Below are 21460 nucleotides of genomic sequence, written 5' to 3'. Positions count from 1 at the left end.
TCTTCCATTTCTTTTCCTCTGCTGGCTCGTTAAAGCTGGCTTCAATTGCTGGTTATTTTCATAATAATTTTGGAATAATATTAGTGGCAGCCGAAAAACTGGCAACATTCTGCTGGCCCTCTACCCAGACGTTTTCGCTCAAAACCACTAAAGTGTAGCATACTTCGGGGTCGCTCATAAATATCTGATATAAACGTGAACGTGTGAGTGGAGTGGAATGTGTCTGCTGGCTACGCTTTTAATTAAAGAAAGCCAGCTTTTAGCTCGATATAATAAACTGAAATATAGACAGAGCGAAAAGGGCAGAAAAGAGCAAGCGAGCAGCAGTTTTATGAATTGCCATGACAAGCCCGCAGGCCACGGACCTAGAACCCCACATTTTGCCCCGTTTTTCCCATATTTTCCTCGTTTTTCCCACCTTCCATCTCAACCATGAACTCTTGTTACAACATTTCAATTAAAAGTTAAACGTGCACGTAATTATGCGGACTACAAGGAAAATGTGTAAGTAATATTCCGCTGGCGCTGACTGAGCGAAAAGCGCATGGCGAAAATTAATTAACCAAAATGCTTAAAGAGAAAAAGTAAAAGCTTTGCTGAAAATTAGAAGAAAAAAATGCGAAAATCCCTGCGACCTAAAAAAAAAACTTTTTACCCTGGCAACGGGTTTTTAGTTACTTCCTTCGGTCGAGAAACCGCTCGTGCATGTGATTGGTTTTTCGTAGCCAAGGCTTAACCCCGATTTTTTCTCTCACTTTCTGTGAATTAACACCCACAATAGCCCGAAAAAAAGATGAAAGCAAGTCTGTTAATTGATAATGTAAAAAATTGAAATTGCACAAGAAATAATTGAGTACCAAGCAACGGCGAACACACAGACTTCTCCTCATTTTCAAATCAACTGAAATTGGAAATTTCTAATTCGGAGAGCTAACAAGAGCAAGCAATTGAGTTACCGAAAACAATTCCTCAACTTAGATATAGACGGATAAAAAGACTGCAGTGTAAATTCAAGGAAAAGGAAAGAAAAGGAACTCGGACTAAACAAATGGAATTGATGGAGCATACTTCTACTCACACAAACCCACTCCAAACACATGAATTATTAAGGACGATGGAGCAGCCCAAGCACAGACAAAAATTCAGAAGAACAAATTATTTTAGTTCAAAATTCCAGTATTCACCAAGCGGTTTTTTTAATATTTGTAAATATTATTACTTGATCGAATTTCCAAAAGTTTACTGTTTAATTATAAGTATTATTAACGAAGAAATATGTAGGATAAATAATAATTTTTTTAAAAATACAAACTTACATTTATTTTAAAATTTTTTATTTGATTTGTTTTTTTATAAATATTATATTCTAAATTAAAATAAACTTCTTTTTCCTAAACATGTACTATTTGTTCTGTCTGTAAAATCTGAAAATCAGCATGTGTGACCGAAAGAGACAGAGAAAAAAAGGAAGCAAGTGGATTGAACAGCGATTAGGGCAAGCAAACACAAGAATTATGCCAAAATCAACAAGAAAGGAAGAGAACGAAACAAAGGAAAGAATGGAAACAAGAAACTCGGTCTTAGGGTGCCCCAGCCAAAAAAAAAACGCAAATCGGGGTCGGGAATTGATAACAGCGCAGCAGCAGTAACCAAAAAAGCTTAAACATGGTGATGCCGAAAAACAAAAAAATCTCGAACATCAGCAAACAAGAAAAAAAAAACAAACAAACTATAAAAAAGCAGAGGAAAAAACAGCAAAATTAAAATTTGTCGACATCCAAGTCGTAAAAATTTAAATATATTTGTGTGCGTCCCACACAAATGTACTGGAATTAATACAGTAGGAACAAACTTTGACATTTTATACACATGAACCAGATTACTTATGATTTACAAAGTAGTTGAAACCAGTTTAGGCTAATGAAAGTGCAGTTATTAAGAAGTAAATTTAAAAGGGCTTTTAGGTAATGTTGTTCAAGTAATTGAAATTTGAGTTTTAGATTTTCTTAAATTCATGTAGTGATAAACAGCACAATGACATAAACAAAATATTTATTTTAAAGGAACAAACACAAGGGCAGTAGATATCGACTTAAAATGAATGTCAGCGCAACGTGTAATCTATTTTCTACCTCCCTCCACCTCATCGAAGCTCCACTGTATATATTTCTAATGATCGCCTCCAAGCTTAGCTGTGTTTATCAGCTCACACTTTGCTCTCAACCCACAACAGTGAAAATAAGAACAACAATGACGACGACGACCACGTCTCAACCTTCGACAAGCTGGGATGCCAAGTCAAGCCCAAGTTTCAGTTCCAAGTCGGCAATCGAGCGGCGCACAACTCAGCGGAATCAAGTGAAATCAACTCAAAGATGATCATTAAAACCCTAGCGATCGTATCGCTATGCCTGGTCAGCATTCAGGCCTCGAAGGTGGGACCCCCTCAGTCTCAGGTGCCGAAGAAGCACCTGGTCTGCTACTACGATTCCGCCAGTTTCGTCAAGGAAGGTATGTGTACCAGGCAATATTTCCTATTAAGTGGGGGGCTTTTGCACTGTTCAATGTTATGTAACCTCCGCTTGGAAGTTGCTAATTAGAAAAGATGAAAACGAAATCGAAAACAAACGGACTAAGCTTATCAACAAATACTTGGAACTTGGCTAAGGTAGTTTATTTGCTATTCATGTCAAATGTTAGTGCGATTATATAGCGCACAGCAAAAAAAAATTGATAATAATTTTTATGATTTTTAATACATTTTATTGTATTTAAACAACAAGACCTTGGAAAAAGTCATTCATTAAATAGAAGAAATTAATTATTTCTACTCGTAGCTGAATACTTTTAAATGTATTTAAGTATCGAAACCATTGAAAAATTAAATTCATTATTTGTATTCGTAGCTAAAAACCTTTAAATATATTTAGTTGGAGCCGTAAAAAGTAAATTATTTCATTCCGGAAATGACTGATTTGAACAATCACACTATCTGACCAAGTCTGTGTTTTTTCCGGTGCGTAAAACCTTCCTCTAATCGCAGAATCCCCTGTTTAATCTAGGTCTGGGCAAACTGGTGATCGATGAACTGGAGCCGGCTCTGCAGTTCTGCGACTATCTGATCTATGGATATGCCGGGATCGAGCGTGATTCCAACAAGGCGGTGAGTCTCAACCAGCAGTTGGACCTCGACTTGGGCAAGGGTCTGTACCGCACTGTGACCCGCTTGAAGCGCAAGTACCCCAATGTGAAGTTCCTACTGAGCGTGGGCGGCGACAAGGACATTGAACTGGACAAGGATGGCAAGGAGCTGCCCAACAAGTATCTGGAGCTGCTCGAGAGCGCCACAGGTCGCAATCGCTTCGTGAACACCGTCTACTCGCTGGTGAAGACCTACGGCTTCGATGGCCTCGACGTGGCCTGGCAGTTCCCCAAGAACAAGCCGAAGAAGGTGCACAGCGGCATTGGCAGCCTTTGGAAGGGCTTCAAGAAGGTCTTCTCCGGCGATTCGATCGTTGACGAGAAGTCCGAGGAGCACAAGGAGCAGTTCACCGCCCTGCTGCGTGATGTCAAGAACGCCTTCCGCCCGGACAACCTGCTGCTCTCCACCACCGTTCTGCCCAATGTGAACTCATCTTGTAAGTGTTACCATTTCACACTATTAACAAAAAGTAGTATATCTAATTATTTCATACTAAATTTGTATACTTTTTCCCTTTGCTTTTTGAAACGTAGTTCGTATTTTAAGATCTCAAAAACTTAATTTAAACAAAACCATGATGTTTTCAAATCAGATAAAATGCTTTTAAATCGTACATTTTCCACATTAATTAATTAAATCATGCAGTTTAATAAGCATTGTATATGAAATTTACAATTTTGTATTCAGTGTAGATTTCAGAACTCTTGCGACTTTGATTTGTAATCTTATAATTTTCCCCCAGTGTTCTACGACATTCCTGCCGTGATCAACTATCTGGACTTTGTGAACCTGGGAGCCTTCGATTTCTCCACACCCCAGCGCAATCCCGAGGTGGCCGACTATATCGCACCCATTTATGAGCTGAGCGATCGCAATCCCGAGTTCAACGTGGCCGCCCAGGTGAAGTACTGGCTGCGAAACAACTGTCCCGGCAGCAAGATCAATGTGGGCGTGGCCACCTACGGTCGTCCCTGGAAGTTGACGGATGACTCCGGCGATACGGGTGTTCCCCCCGTTAAGGATGTCAAGGACGAGGCTCCAGAGGGTGGCAACACCATGTTGCCGGGTATTTACAGCTGGCCAGAGGTGTGTGCCCTGCTGCCCAACCAGAACAACGCCTATGCCAAGGGTGCCAATGCCCCTCTGACCAAGGTTCAGGATCCAGCCAAGAGATTCGGGTCGTATGCCTACAGGGCAGCCGACAAAAAGGGCGACAATGGCATCTGGGTGAGCTTCGAGGATCCCGACACCGCCGCCGAGAAGGCTGGCTATGTGCGCACCGAAAACCTGGGTGGAGTGGCCCTATTCGACTTGTCCTTTGACGATTTCCGAGGACTTTGCACCAACGAGAAGTACCCCATCCTCAGGGCGGTCAAGTATCGCCTGACCAACTAAAATGGGTGTCCTTTTGATTAATGTATAAATGACCATGTGAATGAAGTGCTTTATCAAGATATATTTGTCCCATTAACTTTTGTAATGTCATAAAGAACCGTAGAACATGTATCAAATAGTTGCTTCAGTTAATGTTTATTAAGGGTGGCAAGAATTATCGTCTCGAAAAAATATATACAATATTTGAGGTAATTGCCGTTAATTATGTGTTACAGTACGCTAACACAAAAGTCGCAGGAAGAATTCGAAACATAATTCTTTTTAAAAGCATTTGTTCGCATACAAACCAGTTACTTAAACATTTGTTCATTTTATCCGCTATAAATTTCTGTACACTTAATTTGCTTCTTTTACTTTTTATTGTAGCCTCCATACACATCGATTTATATAGGCACGAAATAAATGTACCGAGTCGCTGTTCATAAATAACACAATCGCAAAAACCCAAGGGAATATATAGCCATTAGATGTGACTTGTGCGCCCCCCAGACTTTTTATGCTCTGATGAATAGCCGAAATCCAATTGACTTTGACAGAAAATACCAAATCGGCTCCATCATCAAGCAACCAAAAAACCATCGAGTACCCGAAAAGCTGGCAACGAAAGCTCTGAATTGACTGCTCAACATTTGTCATTGGAACGAAAACGTCGAACATTTCGCATACGCAGCGCGTTGCGATACACACTCGCACTCGGTAGCTGTTTAGTAGCACTGTGATATGCACGATTTCACATCCACAACAAGAGCTAGACAAAGGCAGAAAAAGGCTCTGGCGGTAACAACAATCCGAGTCAAAAAGAAATGAAATGAAACGTGCAATAGCCGAGATGAGAGCAGCTCTATCTTCAGTCCTCCCAATCCCCATCCAATTTGCCATCTCTTGGGGTATTAGAAAACATTTACCTTTCCGCACAGGCCCCATTACACTTGCATATATATGTGGCTGGTTGGAATGAGAGCCGACGAGCCATGACGACAGCCTAAACAATTTTTAAAGGTAAACTTTGCCCACAATTTTCTATTTACAGAAGAGCTCCTGTAAACACGACTTTCTCATAAGATACTTTGCAAAAGGGAAGAACGCTTTAGCGGTAGTTCAAAAGCCATAAAAACATATAACCACACTGATTGGTTAAATTCTGCATTAACTTTTAGCTGGAAAATGTCTTTATGACAATATAGTGGCTAATGACAATCAAAATTGAATAAATCGAATTCTAGTTAGGGAACAATTTACTCATGTTCATATTACAGAAGTTCTTCTGTATGTTGGCTCAGCTACAAGGGAGGAATGGAGAGCGCGTGCTGTGAGGATTTGGCACTTCAGGCACACTCTTCTTTATGTATATTTGGCTTCCCTATGTATAGTTAAACGCTTTGGCCAACATTGCGTATGAGTTCACCGTCTGCGTTTGCCTTTGGCTGCCGAAGCACGCATATTGCGCATACGCCCTGGCAACGCTATCAAAAAAGTTTTTGCCCTAGCTGCTGCTACTCTTTATACTCAAATAATTGGATTAGTGTTTCAACGCCCTACACACAGCAGCCAAATGGGTACGTACTCGGATCTGCTTTAGCTCCATGTGAATTTGTTTGCACCCGTAGTTTTATTCCAGATTTTTTTCTCGTTACGGGTATTAGTTTTCACTGCTTTGCCGCACTCGTATATATATATTTAACAGCCTGCGGTGTTTCACCAACGAAGCGAATTAGTTTTCATGTTATTTGCTGTGGTTCCCAAAATGTTAAAATATTCATATTGCTTTGCCCAGGCAAATAAGGGATACAAATATAGGAAAAAACGTTATGTTTTGTGGGGAATGTTGTGATGTAATCAAAAGAGAAGCTTTTATAATCATAGAACAAGTAAAATAAGTCTTAAGCAATTTTCCGACAAGGACTCACAGCTTGAATTAAGTTGTTTGAAATGATTAACTGCCTAAGATTTGGAGGATTTTTCTTTTCAAAATTGTATTTGATTGATTTGCTGAAGGCAAGTAAAGCCATTAGCCATGTCCCCAGCTCTTTTGCAGTTTCAATTTGGGGATTTCACTTTGGAAAATATAAAAATATATACAGAGCCAACTTTTACCTTGGAGCAGCACAAGCAGCAGCAGAAGGATCCGCCAAGGAAATACAAACAAAAGCTGAAGTAGCAACTTTGAGTGCAGGGGAAATGGCATTGCCCATAACGAATATGTATTTTTGATTCCCCATGCTAGTGTTATTATTGTTGCTGTTGCTTTTACTTCTACTGCTGCCAACTCGTAACAAGTTAAGCAACTTTGGACAGACATCAGAAGTTGCTGGGAGGATTTTCGTTCAGGCAGCTTTGGGACTGTCAACAGCTGTGCTCCGCAGCTGAAAATCCCTGATGGGCGGTAGGAGTGTATGAGTTTACATCCCAATCCGTTGAGCTTTGTTTCAGCCAGGTGGCACATGGCATAACTCAAACAGATATTTGAAATTAGCAATCGGTTGAGAAAAGATACAGCTTTAACAAGCAGCCAGTTCTTCTTTCAATTTTCCAGCAAAAACTTTTCGCTGTCATTTACAGGGCAGAACGTGGGCCATTATCTCCTCCCTCCACAAAACGCACACATGGCAGAAAGCAGGCAGCAGGCAGCAGGCAACATTTATGGTTTCCACCAGCAGTTGCCTTCCGCAAGTCGCTGCTCGGCAAATTGCCAATGTTGTTGCAGACGGGAAATGCTTTACTTGATTTAGCTGCTAAGTGCAACTTGAGGCGGGGACGGAGACAGAGACACAGTTTGCCACGCCGCATGTTACCAGTTGCCAGGAAGCAGCAACAATTCCGGCCTGCGAAAGGATTTTTCGGCAACAATCCTGCCATAAATCCCCATGGCGCTTGTAAAAACAATTATGCCAGATATTTACGCCGCAAAAGAGCGTTCTGCCAAAAGCAACAGCAACTGCAACAGAAACAGCATAAGCAGCCACCGAAACAGACTACGAAAATTTTCCGTTAACATTTTTGGCTTTTAATTGCAGTGTCATGAAGCGCTTTTCTGTTCCGCTCCTTCGCCTCAGCCATTTTCAATTTGTGGCCTTGCCACAGGCGGCGTATGCGTAATATATTGCCTATATGTGCAGGCATTAAGGCAATTTACACACGATCCAAAGAGTGAACAGTGTAATTATGAACTTTTAATTAAAACGTTAAACAAATAATAAAAATGGAATGAAATGGATAGCCACCAGGAATCCTTGATTGCTTTTCCGCCAGAAGGTATGAAGCATACCTGGTGAAAAGTGGAAAATGGCTCAGCCAAGGTAGACTTTTTCCCGTTTACACGGGCGGCAGCAGCTGTCGGCGAGTCTGAAAGCCCATCGACAGTTTCGAATGTCCATTTGTGGAGCTCTTTTGCCCCCACTGCTAAGTGTGTATGTGCGCGGGAGTATCTAATTGCTTGTCTGTGTGTGGGGAATGTTTGTACGTGTTGAGCACAGGCGGTCGTAAAATAACAAAACATCTCTGCGATTTTAAGAAGCTAAGGGAAAACTTAAAGTTTGTAAGGAAATTATCTAAAATAAATCAATTATAAGATGTCAACCGCTGCTAAAAACTAAGATATACCATATATATGTATTAAACTGCAAGTAATCAATAAAAATAACAATTTTTTCGGTCAAAAAAGAAAGCTTATAATCAAAATGCTATAAATTCATTAGTTTAAAACCCGAATGATATATTCATCTTTATTTTACTGTAGTTAAACTTCTGTATAAACTCTAAAGTCCCCATAATGAAAGGAAAATTACAGCTACCCTGCAAACCTTAAGAATCCTATTTTTTACGGCTATAAATTTTATAGCCCTTTAAAAATTCTGAAATTTTTTACGGCTCTTCGCCACTATCCTGGCATATAACTAACCAAGGCAGTAACTTTAACTTTAACGGCGGACCAACTTGAGCATAAATTTGCAAACTCATCTGAGCAAAGGAAACGACTCTTAGTTCTAATAGCGCATATTGCAAACGACACTTTTGTGGCCTGTACGTGAGGATGACGGTTTGCTTCCGTTTCCCTTTTTTCGTTTGGCACGTGGATGTGTGCTTGTGTGTTTGTATTGACAGCCGCATTCCCTTTTCACGGCAAACATTCAGTTTTTGTAGTCACGTTCGAGCGCTTAAGCGGCTTCATGTTTTTGGCATTCCAACGGGGAAAAAACTCCCCAAATGGGGTTAGAAACCAAAGTTGGAGGATGGGCGTAGGTAACCGTGGTAACCATCGCGTAAAACAAACATAACTTAAAGCAAACACAGAATGGTATAAATGGTCATGTATGTTGAAGTCAACCACACAAAAACCGCTCTTTTAACGAGCCATATTTAACGCACAGAAAGGAAAGCTATCGTATGATAAACTTTGATTAAAATTGCAATTGTTTTAAATACAAAAAAGTGTGAAAGTTGAAAATAGCTTCGATATGACTTACATTATGGCGCTTCCTTTCTCTTTCAGGAACTGGGTGCCAGCTGAACTGCAGATTCCAATCAAATCCTCCAACATTAACGCCAGTAGAATCACGATAGTGGTACTCCAGAGTCTCATCGCTAATGACATCAATAACTGGACAAACAACAGTGGTGGAATTACGGGCAATGCGATCCAGAAGCGGTTCCAGCCATCCTGCAAAAGGGTAAACATTAATATCGTAAAATATCCAGAATATTTATTTAGCCAGCCATCAGAAAGGCTCAAACTAATATGTCAAAAATATTCATTTACAGCCAGGCTTAATTGCTTTTCCTGATTTCCATCAATGGCAGGGAAACATGATTTCCCTTTGTGTTCATTTTGTTTACTTCTTGACAATCAGTTGCCCAAGTTTCCCAATAAACAAAATCCATTGCCTTTTTCGGTTTGGTTTAGTTATCGCTCTTCACCAGCTTAATAAAAGCAGAAAATAAGAGGCAGAAACAGAAACGGAGTCGGCCTAATGCGGAAGATTAAGTGATTTTTCTAGAGCTTGGCTCTTGTTTTATTGGCATGGTATTAGTCCCAGCGGATTTTGTTTGATGGCCATCAAAATTGAGTATTCCAGAGAACATTACTCTCGACAATAAACAAGATACGACTAGAGTCCATTGGGAAATGTGCAAATCTCAGATAAACAAAAAAGAAATGGAAGCTTTAAAATTTGCCGTTTGAATGTTTAACTTTTATTTTGGGCTGTATATATTTCAAATATTTATTTAGACTGAATTCTTTATAAGCCAAAACTGACTAACGAAGTTGGTTAGTCAATTAAAAGCTTAATTTGGGCTATTAGCATATTGGCAATATTGCAAATTGGAATGGAAATGCCACAGAGAGAGGTTGCAAAATTGGCTGTATACTTTTAGGCTGTCTGAATTTTTAATTCAATTATATGCCAACTCACCTTCTGTGCACTCGCAATGGGAATCCAAATAGGTGAGAACAGCGGACTTGGCATGGTTAGCACCCAAAATTCGGGCCCTAATCAGACCCTCCCGTTTTTGGCCTCTGATGATCTGAACTTTAGGATAGGCGGCAAAGTAGTCCTCCAGCTGCCGCTTCAAGTGAGCTAAAGAAATGGGAATATGTGTAAATTATTATTTATATGCTATGAATTTCGTGAACTTTTGAATACATAAATTTCATGAAATGATTGCATGAAATGCCCATCGTATACACACAGTAATATGTAGTTATGTAATATAAAATCAGTGAAAACTTACGCATATCGCTGTAGTCATCTACCAGGATAATTTTGCCAAGCAGATGTTCTGGCGACCTGTCCAAAACCGAGTGAACTGTTCTCAGCAGCACAGTCCAAGCCTCATTGTGGAAGCAGATGATGACATCGGTCTTGGGCAGATTGGTCAAATAATGAGCCTCATCCTTGCACCAGGCATCTCGAGGATCGGGCAGCGTTCGATGCACTGATATTAGGTCAGATACGTACTGATTGAAGGCGTTTTTGGTCCAGCCATCGTCAACGGCCTTCTTCATCTCGTCGGACATTTCCTTGGGCAGATGCACCGGCTTGCCTAACTCGCCAGGATTCTCCTCAAAGTCACTCGGGGCGTCTATCACCTTTTTTGTGTCTGCAAAATGTAAGAGAAGAAAAATGTTAAGTAAATGTCGACATTACTTTATATTTTCAACCAAATTGTGAGTCAAAGGCAGGTTGAGCACCTAGCCGGATGAAGATAAAGCTTTGTTATGCGTGAAATTTACGACAAAATACAAGGAGAAACACTCAGTTCCTGGTGCATTGCACATGAAAAGTTGCCATCATCAGAGGGTGCTCTGCGTTCCGGGGTCATGAAAAATCGTTTGCCTTGCAAATTTCCTCACATGTGTGAGTGTGAGGAAGCACCATACTGCTCCTTATTCTTTTTCCCCAACCCATTTCAAACCCCCCCCTCAATTGTGTCTTTGGCTATCAGTGTTTTTCTCCTTGCTGTGCATTTTATTATTTTGTTATTTGCATTTGCATGGAAATATGAATTCCCTGTTCTCAGCTGCTACCACTCTACTCCAGCTTTTCCTACGCATACACTGCTCCACTTCCACTTCCACTTCCACGTCCTCGTGCTCCTGATCCTGCCTCCTGCTTTTTATGCGATTTGTCAGCCACAAGTGACACTTATTGGGCATCGCCCGAATGCCTGTCTGAGTTCTGTATACGTATCTGTGTACGTGTTCGTTGTCCTTTGCAAAATGGAACCACATTAATGGAAATTTCACACAAGACATACACAGGCTCGCTGCTCAAGGGGATTACAAATTTAATTAAAAATATTTTCTTATCATAAAATCACTGTTTTCTAATTTCAAATGGATTAATTGGGCTCAAAGAATAAAAATATTAAGATTGGTTAGCGTTTTTGCATTTAAAGTATTAAATGATTAAAGCCTTATAATCTCGGCAAAGACACCTTAAACAAAATAAAACAAAAACACCTTAAAAAGTTGTGTGCAACTTTGCATTCGGGAATTTAAGGGCCAGCCAACAGAAATGTAAAGACGGTGAAATAAAGTCTTATGTGAAAATTCAGAAGAATAAAAACTTTTGAATTTATTTAACCGAATTGCAAACAGATCTTTGATTTTAATTTCTATGGAGACAAATGGTTTTATAGCCTTAAAAAAAATTAAAATTTATTTTTTTTTTATTTATTCTCAGCTCTTTTCTAAGTTTTAGAATACAACTCACAGGCTGAACCGGTTCAATTAAAAGCCCATAAAAACTTAACTGAGTGCTTGTCCACCAAATGGCCGTATTAACTGGTTTTCTTCTCTCTCATTTTTATTGAAGCTAACATCTTCTACCCGATTCGATGCCCATCCAAATTGAGAAGCATATTCCTGTACCCGCAGACATATTCTAGACATTCCCAGTGGCCAACTTTCAACCATGCAAAAACATTTCAATTACCACAATCATTTCAATTTCAATAAGCATAAAAAAGCTAGCTGGCAAAATAAAAAGCCATAAAAGGCTGGCAAATAAGTGGGATGAGTGCAGGGGGCGGGGATCCAGCGAGGATTCCAACCGCATTATGCTAGCAGCCTAACCAAGAGGCCAATCAGTCGACAATAAATTCGCTCGCAAAAAAAAATGGAAAATAAGAGAAAAACCATTAAATTGCCCAGAGGCGGCGGCTTAAAAGAGTTGGGTGGAGGGGGAAGAGGGGCCAGGGGCTCCCTTAACTCATAAATTTTATGATTTACCGCCGGTTGCCGTAGTTACAACATCATTGCGGTACATTCACGCGCGCGCCAAGGACGTGGGCTTGCATCCTTAGTTCCGGATGGGTACTTCTTATCCCAACCCCAAATCCTAAATCCAAATCCACACCCCATCGTAATGAACTTTTTTGCATGCTGGGCTCGCACACGCATCATCATAATAAAAAACAATACAAAATATTGTCCCAAGGCGCAGTGGAGGGACTGTTACTGGATTTTATGTCTTTTATTGATTCTCTGTAGCATATTTATGGCCTCTTTCGATATTAATGATTCCGCCCAAGAGTGCTGGAAACACAGGCGATCTTTTTCCCTCCAATTGCTGTCCCTTTTTGTCTGACTGAGCTCCAGTCGAATTAACCCAATTATGGTCACGCCCTTTTCGCCAAAGGTGAGTCCAACAAAGTTGGATATGGCTATACATTCTTTAAATACCTATAAAATTCAACCTATATATATGTGATTAAGATAGAATTTAATTGCAGTTTGTCAAGAAAGGTAACACTATAATTAATATAAAAGGGATTTTTTTTAAATAAATCTTCTTTTGATTAAGTTATTTGTTTGCATTTAATAAATCACAAAAGACAACTAACGGAGTGGTATGTGTTTGCTGGTATTATAAATATTATTATTATACTATTTGATACTATTATTATTCTTTTATTTTCACTTTTCTCAATAAATATTTATGATTTCATAAATCAATGATGACAATTTATTGAGTACACTAAATGTAAACCCATTGTGTAAAAGAGCATCTATTGAAAAGAAACTTTTTCCAAATTTTATGTTTGCATACCTATCTCAATCTAGATAAGTGATAATTGATCATTCAATTGTCAACTTTTTCTTTCCGACTTTTATAATATATATCAGTTCACCTTCAACTTTTGAGAGCATTTGGCAAATCGAAGTTGACAAGTATTTTTTTCTTCTAAGCTCCAATGCTCAGCGGGGCGTATGCGTTATATTTCCAAGTGCTCATGTCCTGGCATCTGCCAAAAAGGGGGTCGTCTATGTATGGTGAGGTTTTGGAATTTGTGAGGGGCGAGGGGGGAAGGGGAGCTTTGGCGGAAAAGACAAAAGGAGACAATCGCAGCGAACTGAGCTCGAGGGACACGCCTGAGCGTGACAGGAAGCTATAAATGTTTTGTTATAGACAGCGACAGCAGGTGGATTGGGGGGTGCCATGCAGCATATACTAAAGGCGGAAGGGGGCGTGGCCACATGACAAATGCGCTCGTGTGTGTGTGTGTGTGTGTGCAAAGGAAAGGGGAGTAGATCTAACATATCGAATGTTTGGCCTGCGTGCCTGCGTTTCATCATCATGTTTGCCGCATAAAAGTAACATAATATGCCATAGTACCGTTATTTCGCATAATGCTGAAATGGATCTATATACGTATACAATAATTGATTTCATGTGTGTGTGTGTGTGTAAGTGTGTGTGGGCCATAAACAGCAATATACATGCAACGGAACATGAGGAGCAAATCAAGCTAAGGGATTAGCATTGATTAAAAGCACACAAGCCAGGCAAATCAATCTGGCCCAACGGGGGCGTGACCGCATTGCCAATGTATATAGAAAATCATTATCGCTGCTAAATTGTAAAAACAAGAATTATGCATATATGAAGAGCAGAATTAAAAAAAAAAAAAACAAAGAGAAAAGAGTCAAGGCGATCGGGAGGTAAAAGGTGGCCAGGGAAAACGGGCCAACGATCAAGATAACATGGCCAGAAGGCAGGTTTCCTTGCTGCCTTTTAGTATAGTAGTAGGGGGGATTTGAGGGGGAGGGGGGCTAGTTGCCTTAAGAACCCGATGCGAGCGCGCGATAAACGTCGTGTTGCAGCCACTCGCAAAACCTCTTCCCATTTCAGCCATTTCGGTGGTGGTAACGCGCCCCAAGGCCAAAGCCAATAAGTACAACAACACTAATTACCAGCTACGAACACCGAATCGAGAAACTCTAAGGGACTGCCAGGAATCCAGATGGAGGAGTACGCCACAGTGGTCACAATAGCACCCCATTGAGAGTGGTTTAAAGTTATGGCCCCCATCACGTGAGTGATCTATTTCCAGACCATAACCCTATTGTTAGGTGATCCACATGCAAAGTTGTAAAAATGCTCTAGACTTTTGTGAAAAGAGGTCGAGAGCAATCTTGTGCCAGACCCATAAACCATAGTTAATGGGCTGCTTTCAAGAGGGTCTTTTCAAGATTAAGATAAGTGTTGGGATCGTTTGATAAAATGCAAAACATCAGTGTTGAAACTAGTTTTGAATAGAAGCCATTACCATTCGGATCTGCAACCAACTTATTTCCTATTATTATAAAACTTTATATTTATTTATTAAGTTAACGAAATGATTCTTGAACAAATCTTAGCAAGGCTTAAATGATACAAAGATATTTTATAGGGAACTTTTTATTTCATTTGATTGTTTCATTTTAGTACAGATAATTCAATAATATATATTTTCTTTAAATGTAGTACCACCAATTTAATGCGGGACAGAAAATAAAGATCGGCAATTTTAAAGAAAATTTATAATTATTATGATTGCTTCATTTTGCTACAGATAATTCAATATAATATTCTTATCTTATAAACCTATCAGAGAAATGAACAATGAAACTGACTCACATTCCATGCAATATACATTTTGTATAAAGACAAATTTGCATATTCAAGAGATATACGAGAAAGATAACGGTTAGTGATTAAATATTCCTGGTTTTCGGTCATTGAAATTGATAACCTGCTTGAAAACATGTCGTAATATCTCGTTTTCTACCCAATACTAGGTTTCAGATTTATTTTGTTCGATATTGACTTCACTGTGCCTGAAAATCAATAGCTCGCCCTTTTCTTTAGGAGTGTTGGTAAACGTTTGTAGGCTTGCGCACAATTTTGACGCCATGGGGCAGCCGCTGATGCCTCCGAAGCTGGTAGTGAATCTGCCGAGACTTGCTGCCAAGGATCGGGGTCCAACTTGTAGCTTTGCCACCTCAACGTTGATGAGCAGATGCAGATGCTGCTACACGGAGGATGATGATGATGATGATGGTGGTGGTATGGGATGGGATGGGATGGGATGGGATGGGAATGACTACAGGTATGACGATGAAGGAGCAGCGAGGAGCAGCGAGAGATGCAAACATGATATGCGAAATTGCAAATACGTGCATTGTCTGCCAGGGAGACTAGATCTCCCAGCTCTGCTCCCCAATCCACAGTCCCCAATCCCCGACACCCTTTTTACCCAACTGACCGAAGACCACATGCTGATGCAATCTTAAATGCTTGTTCCACATGCGAGGCAATAGATGAAGGAGGAGGGTCTTACGTACAGGAAGCTACGATACAAGACCCCGTCTGGGTCCCATCCAATTCCCCATCCAGACCCCTCCTCGAAACTCATGGCTGGTTGGCTCTGGTCTGGCTTCATTGATTTGCCTGGGCGACCATTGAGTAAAATCCCAGGGCCAGCTTCAGCTCCTAAGCCTTGACTTGATTAGTAAGTAACATTATTTTTCCCCGCCAAAGCCTAATGCGAATATCTATCTCTGGGTTCCGAATCTCCCCTGCCCTGACATTGAAAATGCTGTTTGGCAGCAATTCCAAGTTGTTAAGTGCTGCATGTGGTTGTGTTCGGGCTGTTAGTGCCCGCCGCTGCAGGCATCTTCGACATTGTTGTAAAACTTGTTAGAAATTTTCTTAAAGGCACAAAGGCGGTGGCCAAATGGAGGAAGTGTGACAGCAGCAAGTTTTCCTCGCAGGCGAGGGAAATTCAGGGGGCATGGGGATACAGAAAGGGGAGGGCGAACACAGGAAAGCAATATGTGTTATTACCCCCCGTTTGGTACGCTTCTTTCAGCATCTTGTATCGAATCGGGCTGGTGACCCAAAATGCAATCTCCCAAACAAGGATTGAGGATGTGTGACCGTAAAAAACGAGCTGGGAAATTCAGAGTGGGGAGAAATGGTTGGAAAGGAGGCGGAGATTTCGCCTGCGTGTGCATTGAATTGATGGGAATTAGTTGCAAGCGATTGCGTGGAAATGAAGTGCAAAAAACTCAAATCGTGGATGCAAAAAGGAATGGGAGGTGCACGAGGAAATATTCTGGTAGAATCGCTGGCGTCGATAACAAGAGCGGAAAAAGCCAGTTGAATAGTTCGGCAGGAAAGGGGGGAAATAGCCGGGTTTTACGTCGGAAATAAATGTGCAACTGATTTCAATATAAATGCTTATTGTTGAACACAGAACAGAGGGATTCCGATATGCAAAGTGCAATGGGCACTAATGGGCCAAGAACGTAGAGAATCGAGAAAGCCCTTAAGAAATCTTCGGGAAAATGAGAATAAGTGGTCCTTTTGTGTCACTGGGCAATGTAATTTTTGGAATAATGTTGAGAATATTACGTGAAATTAAGTTTAGCAATTTTGTGAAACTGGAAAATGAATTGATTGGAAGAAATTTGTTTTGATACTATTGAGAATTTTAAGTTGCATTAAATTGAGTTTAAATATAATATTCTGGTAGCAAATTTAAGTTGTTAAGTGCTGCATGTTGTTGTTTTCGGGTTGTTGAATATTAAGTTGAATAAAATTGACTTTAAACTTAATTTTGAATACTCTGCTTATAAATAACTAAAACTTCCCCTCATTTATTGTATAAAATTAGATAAACTTAATTAGGTACTCTTAGTTTCTAGTTAAATATTTTCAAATTCTTCTATAGATTTGTATTACTCCCCAATGAACTAATAAAGTCCCAATAAACTAATAAATACTCCTCAATTAACCAATAAATGCTGTTAATATGCAAATAAAACTCACCATCTTGCGGCTTTTTCTTCGGTTGCTCAGCCGCCTTCTTTCGCAGCCTTTCCGCCTGGAGGTCGATCTTGTGCTTGCCCACGGTGGGTGGGATATCAGCCTCATCGTGCACCTGCTTCTGACCACCACCGCCTCCTCCTCCTCCTCCTCCTCCACCACCTCCACCTCCTCCTCCGCCGATTACATTCCCATTGATGCCAAAGTCCTCGACGACGGGTTCGTTCCTCAGCGCCATTGCAACGGGATCACCTAGTCCTCCAGACCCGCCCCCTCCCAGGGCACTGCCTACGCCACTCCCACCACCGCCCCCATCCTGGGAGGCTCTTCGCCGCGTGTCGTCCGTGTAGACCAGAAATGCTATGCAGAACCAAATGGCCAGCAGGAAGGCCACCAGCTTCACAATCGTTGTGGAACGTCGTCGCCAGATGAAGGCCATCTTTGGTTTCTGGATTTGTGGTTTCAACCGTTAGCGATGATGATGATGAAGATTACGTTGTTGTTATGTCCCAGAAGGTGCTAATGGAAGTGTTCTATCTCACTCGCTTGGACCGATTTGAGCTTTCACTTAGTTAGAGGCCAACTCGGGGGCCGACAACATTGCGTATACGCAACATTAATCAAAGCCTGGCAATGATTTATGATGCAGGATATGTTTTTCTCGTTTTCCAATCGTATTTTTTCTCCTTGTTCTCTCTTTCTGATATGCGTTGTCCTCTTGGAAGATATCGTCTATGATTTAATAGCAGTATGTGCAGTCCATCAGTCTGAAGCGTCTGGATATGTGTGAGCGAAGAACTTTAAAAACGGAAGGATCGTTGGGCAGAGTCTGTGAATGAAAAATGCAAAAATACTTTAAGGTTACTGAATTCAATTATTCCCATACCCCAAAGGGCAATTAATTTATATGTCATTAAACTGAAACGCAAACCAAGTAATTGAGTCATTAATGATAATATTGATTTTGAAATTGTGCTGATGATGCCGCATCTTTATCTTCATCTTTCGACGCTGCTGCTGCTGCTGCATTTTGCAATTAAGCTCGATGCTCGATGCTCGAATCTCGAAACCTTCAGTCTCCGGCCTCGTCACAAACATAAAACGACAGCCAACATGCAACTAATGTCAATATTATATGTATAATTGCAGCAAAAACCGCATCAGAACTTTATACCGATCCGCAGTACCCCCTCAGCCCTGCGCACCACCTTTGCTCTTGCCACTTGAGTGGCTGCCAGGTAAATGACATGGACACGCCACTTGAGCCCCCAAGCCAACGAAACAGAACGGGACAGAGGTGGACTTACGGAGAAATGGAGTCCATGTCCAAGGCAGACCAACATGTGCAACATGCTGTAAGAATGGCCCTTGAATGTGGTATTATTCAGGGCGTTTACAATCCAATTCTGGGATAGTTACAGAAAACATTTGAATTAAACATTTAAAAATCATTTTTAATTGGATATACACTAGTTTTAAGACGATATTTTAACAGGGAAACTTTAATAACAACAACTTTTTATGTTAAGAGTTATTAACAGCACCTTTCAGCATTATTACAATACTTTAATTAGGTAGATTACCCATTAATACAACAAATTTAATTATGAGCGTGTAAGTACATTTTACAAGTAACGTTAAAAAAGTATTTTTAATTGAAATTGAATAATTTATAAGACAATACTTTTACAGGAAAACTATAATAGAAACCGTATTTATCTGCTTCAAATTTGTTAACCAAATTCTTTAGTATAATTTTAGTGTTTTTTTATAGATATACATATTTCCTTTTTATAACACAAGTTATAATTCAGGGGTATAAACCTACTCATGTATGTTATTCCAGTGCATGGTTAAGATTGATAGGGTGAGAAGCTCAAGCGGTTGCCCCACAGAGAGTGAAGTTGCGTGTCAGGTTGGTGCAGTGCATCCACCGAGAAGCAGCAGCAACAGAAACGGATAACAGAAAACAAGAAATTGTGGTTCCTCGCCTGGCAACCGCAGTTGAATACCCTTCGATGCTAATCCAATTAGCGACTGCCGCCGCAGTGGGTTATGTGTATGGCAAATGTTCAAGTTTGCGTTTGATACTGGTTTAAATTGAATTAGCCCCAGGATTAGTTGCCTGACCCTACTTCAACTACTTCTGGCAAAGTTGACAAGCAAAACACGCACAAGCACCAGAGTTTTTTTAGTTCTTTTAAATTGAAAAATAGGAAATATATAACGAGTTTCTACTTAGCTAAGTTAAGAAATTTATATTTCGTTTGTAACTAGACCAAAATTGTTGTATTTTAAAATTTTAAATTTTAAGAAACTTGTGCTTGCACCTGTCCCACATTTTGTCAAGTGTAGCTTAGTTGCAAAAAACAAAGCCTGGATTGCAGCGTCTATTGAGGCAAATGTGTATAAAAAGAAGATGAAAAGTAATAAACATTAGACGGGGCGCCTCAGTGATCGGCACTCATTGAGGGCTTTCCGACCGCCGGCCACAGATTGCAGTTCTGGCCCAAAGTAATTGACTGCACATGCTTGCTATGCTGGCTATGCTGGCCAGAACAGAAATCCCAGGGAAAGAACCCGTGGATCTAAGGGCCAATCCAACTCTGAGCTTATCAATTAGAGGGCAGCATCCCCACATCGCCCTCTCACCACGGCAAACTAACCATGGCAACTATGTGTGCATACAATAAATACAAGTTAATTACTTCGTGTGCCTTTTGTTATGGCTCGTTGGGTTCAAGTGCCATCCAGCCCGCGACCCTCTATGATTTTCCCCATGCCCTGTTGGCAGTTTCCGTTGTATGCGCTTATAAATTGAAAACAAAAGAGAAAGACTTCGGGTGGGTGCGAGGGCCATGCGAGGGCGATGCGAGGGTGAGGTGCCAAAGGGGTCGTAACCAGCATGTCATGTCCTCAGTCAGCTGTAAAACAGCAACACACACACACACACACAGTGAGTTTGCCCTGGCAAAATAGAGCGATTAAAGTTGGCAGGCAGGTCGAGGGCGACGGCGAGGGGGTTGTCAAAACCAAATGTTGACAATCTCAATTATTATTTCGGAACCATCCAAAAATACTCGCCAACAACACGCTAATTGCCGGATTTCTGCCGTCAGTTTTCGTCTATTTTCGACCAACTAAATGGAGTATTTATCAGATGCAAGTCGGCGTCTGTTTCAGTCACTCGGAATTCCCTATCGTTAATCGAACCACTGACTTTATAATAAAATTCCCGACAGCCGCCTATAATTGATGGCTTCTTTGATAGATTAAAGGCAGGTCGCTCGTTTAAATTTGTGAATTAATTAAAATGCTCTTCTGTTGCTGCGCCGTTGGTTTGGCAACGGTTCACGCGACGTATGCGTAATGTTTGGTTTGGGGCTTGGGATGCAGTTATTTTGGCCATAGATATCATAATATTTTATGCCTGCCGTTTGGAAAACATGTTCGGCTCGAAATGGGTATTTAATGTTGGCATTTATTTGGATTTCCCAGTGAGAATGTGAGTGGGTTTTAGGGTTTTGTGCAGCTAATGAAAATAGCCAATATTGGTGCTTCACTGCTAAAATATCTGTATAAAACTGTGTTGTATGGGGACTGATGGGATTTTATCTGCAGATTATTGTGTCCCTTTAGTCTCTGTTTCCCTAAAAATGTAATGAACAAACTATGCAAAACTTCCGTCTGCGCCAAACAAATAATTTTTATCACTTCTTCTTGAAACCAGGAGGAAATAAAAATGACTGAACTAAAAATGTTAAAATGTTTCTTTAAAAACTTTAAGGCTTTTTTATTTATTTATGTTGGTTGTTGGCCTGATGATTTGCGTTTTATTTGGAGCCCAAAATATTCCATTTCCGGTTTGATAATGGATGGAAACTTTTATTGTTCCTGCGATAAGGGAAATTACAGAAACGGAGAGGAAATAAGCGTGGACCTGGTAAGTGTTTCAATGACTGGCAGACTACTCCCCACTTTTATTTTCCCTGGAGGCTACTTGTCTTCACCTTCTTCACCTGTCTTACCTAATTTTTCGCTTCGTGTTGCGTCTTATCGCCTGGCTAATTGACTGATAAGCGAGTCGGGCAATTTGTGCCTTCCCTGATGAGTCTAGTTCAGGCTCGCTCTTGTTCTGCTCCCCAGATAAGATACAATTAAATTCCATAGGCAGGTAGCTCGGGTGCTAAGGAAAAAGAAAGGAGAATAGTTGACTCGCAAATTGCTTTTAGTTCGGATCGCCTTATCTATGCTCTGCATTAATCAG

The 21460-nt window shown here is 40.6% G+C and overlaps 2 protein-coding genes across 3 annotated transcripts in view; one reads left to right on the top strand and one right to left on the bottom strand.

Annotated features, from left to right (window-relative positions):
- The window catches only part of LOC108144349 (putative polypeptide N-acetylgalactosaminyltransferase 9), a 63225-nt gene that overhangs the window by 17447 nt on the left and 24318 nt on the right, over positions 1-21460 (bottom strand). For both annotated transcript variants that reach the window (XM_017269097.1, XM_017269098.1), the window contains exons 3-6: positions 17197-18022; positions 10328-10696; positions 10009-10173; positions 9061-9254 (exon numbers count right to left, since the gene is read on the bottom strand). In XM_017269097.1, coding sequence (XP_017124586.1) covers positions 9061-9254; positions 10009-10173; positions 10328-10696; positions 17197-17632 — 1164 coding nt within the window. In that variant the 5' untranslated portion in view covers positions 17633-18022. The remainder of the gene's footprint in view (positions 1-9060; positions 9255-10008; positions 10174-10327; positions 10697-17196; positions 18023-21460) is intronic.
- On the top strand, positions 2306-4708 carry LOC108144350 (imaginal disk growth factor 6). Its single transcript, XM_017269099.2, has 3 exons — positions 2306-2511; positions 3063-3638; positions 3945-4708. The coding sequence occupies exons 1-3, from the start codon at positions 2376-2378 to the stop codon at positions 4595-4597; spliced, it is 1365 nt and encodes a 454-aa protein (XP_017124588.1). The 5' UTR covers positions 2306-2375; the 3' UTR covers positions 4598-4708.

The sequence above is a fragment of the Drosophila elegans genome, unplaced genomic scaffold, assembly GCF_018152505.1.
Source record: "Drosophila elegans isolate 14027-0461.03 unplaced genomic scaffold, ASM1815250v1 contig_183, whole genome shotgun sequence".
NCBI classification, from domain to species: Eukaryota; Metazoa; Arthropoda; class Insecta; order Diptera; family Drosophilidae; genus Drosophila; species Drosophila elegans.
This window is presented reverse-complemented; position numbering and strand designations above follow the sequence as displayed.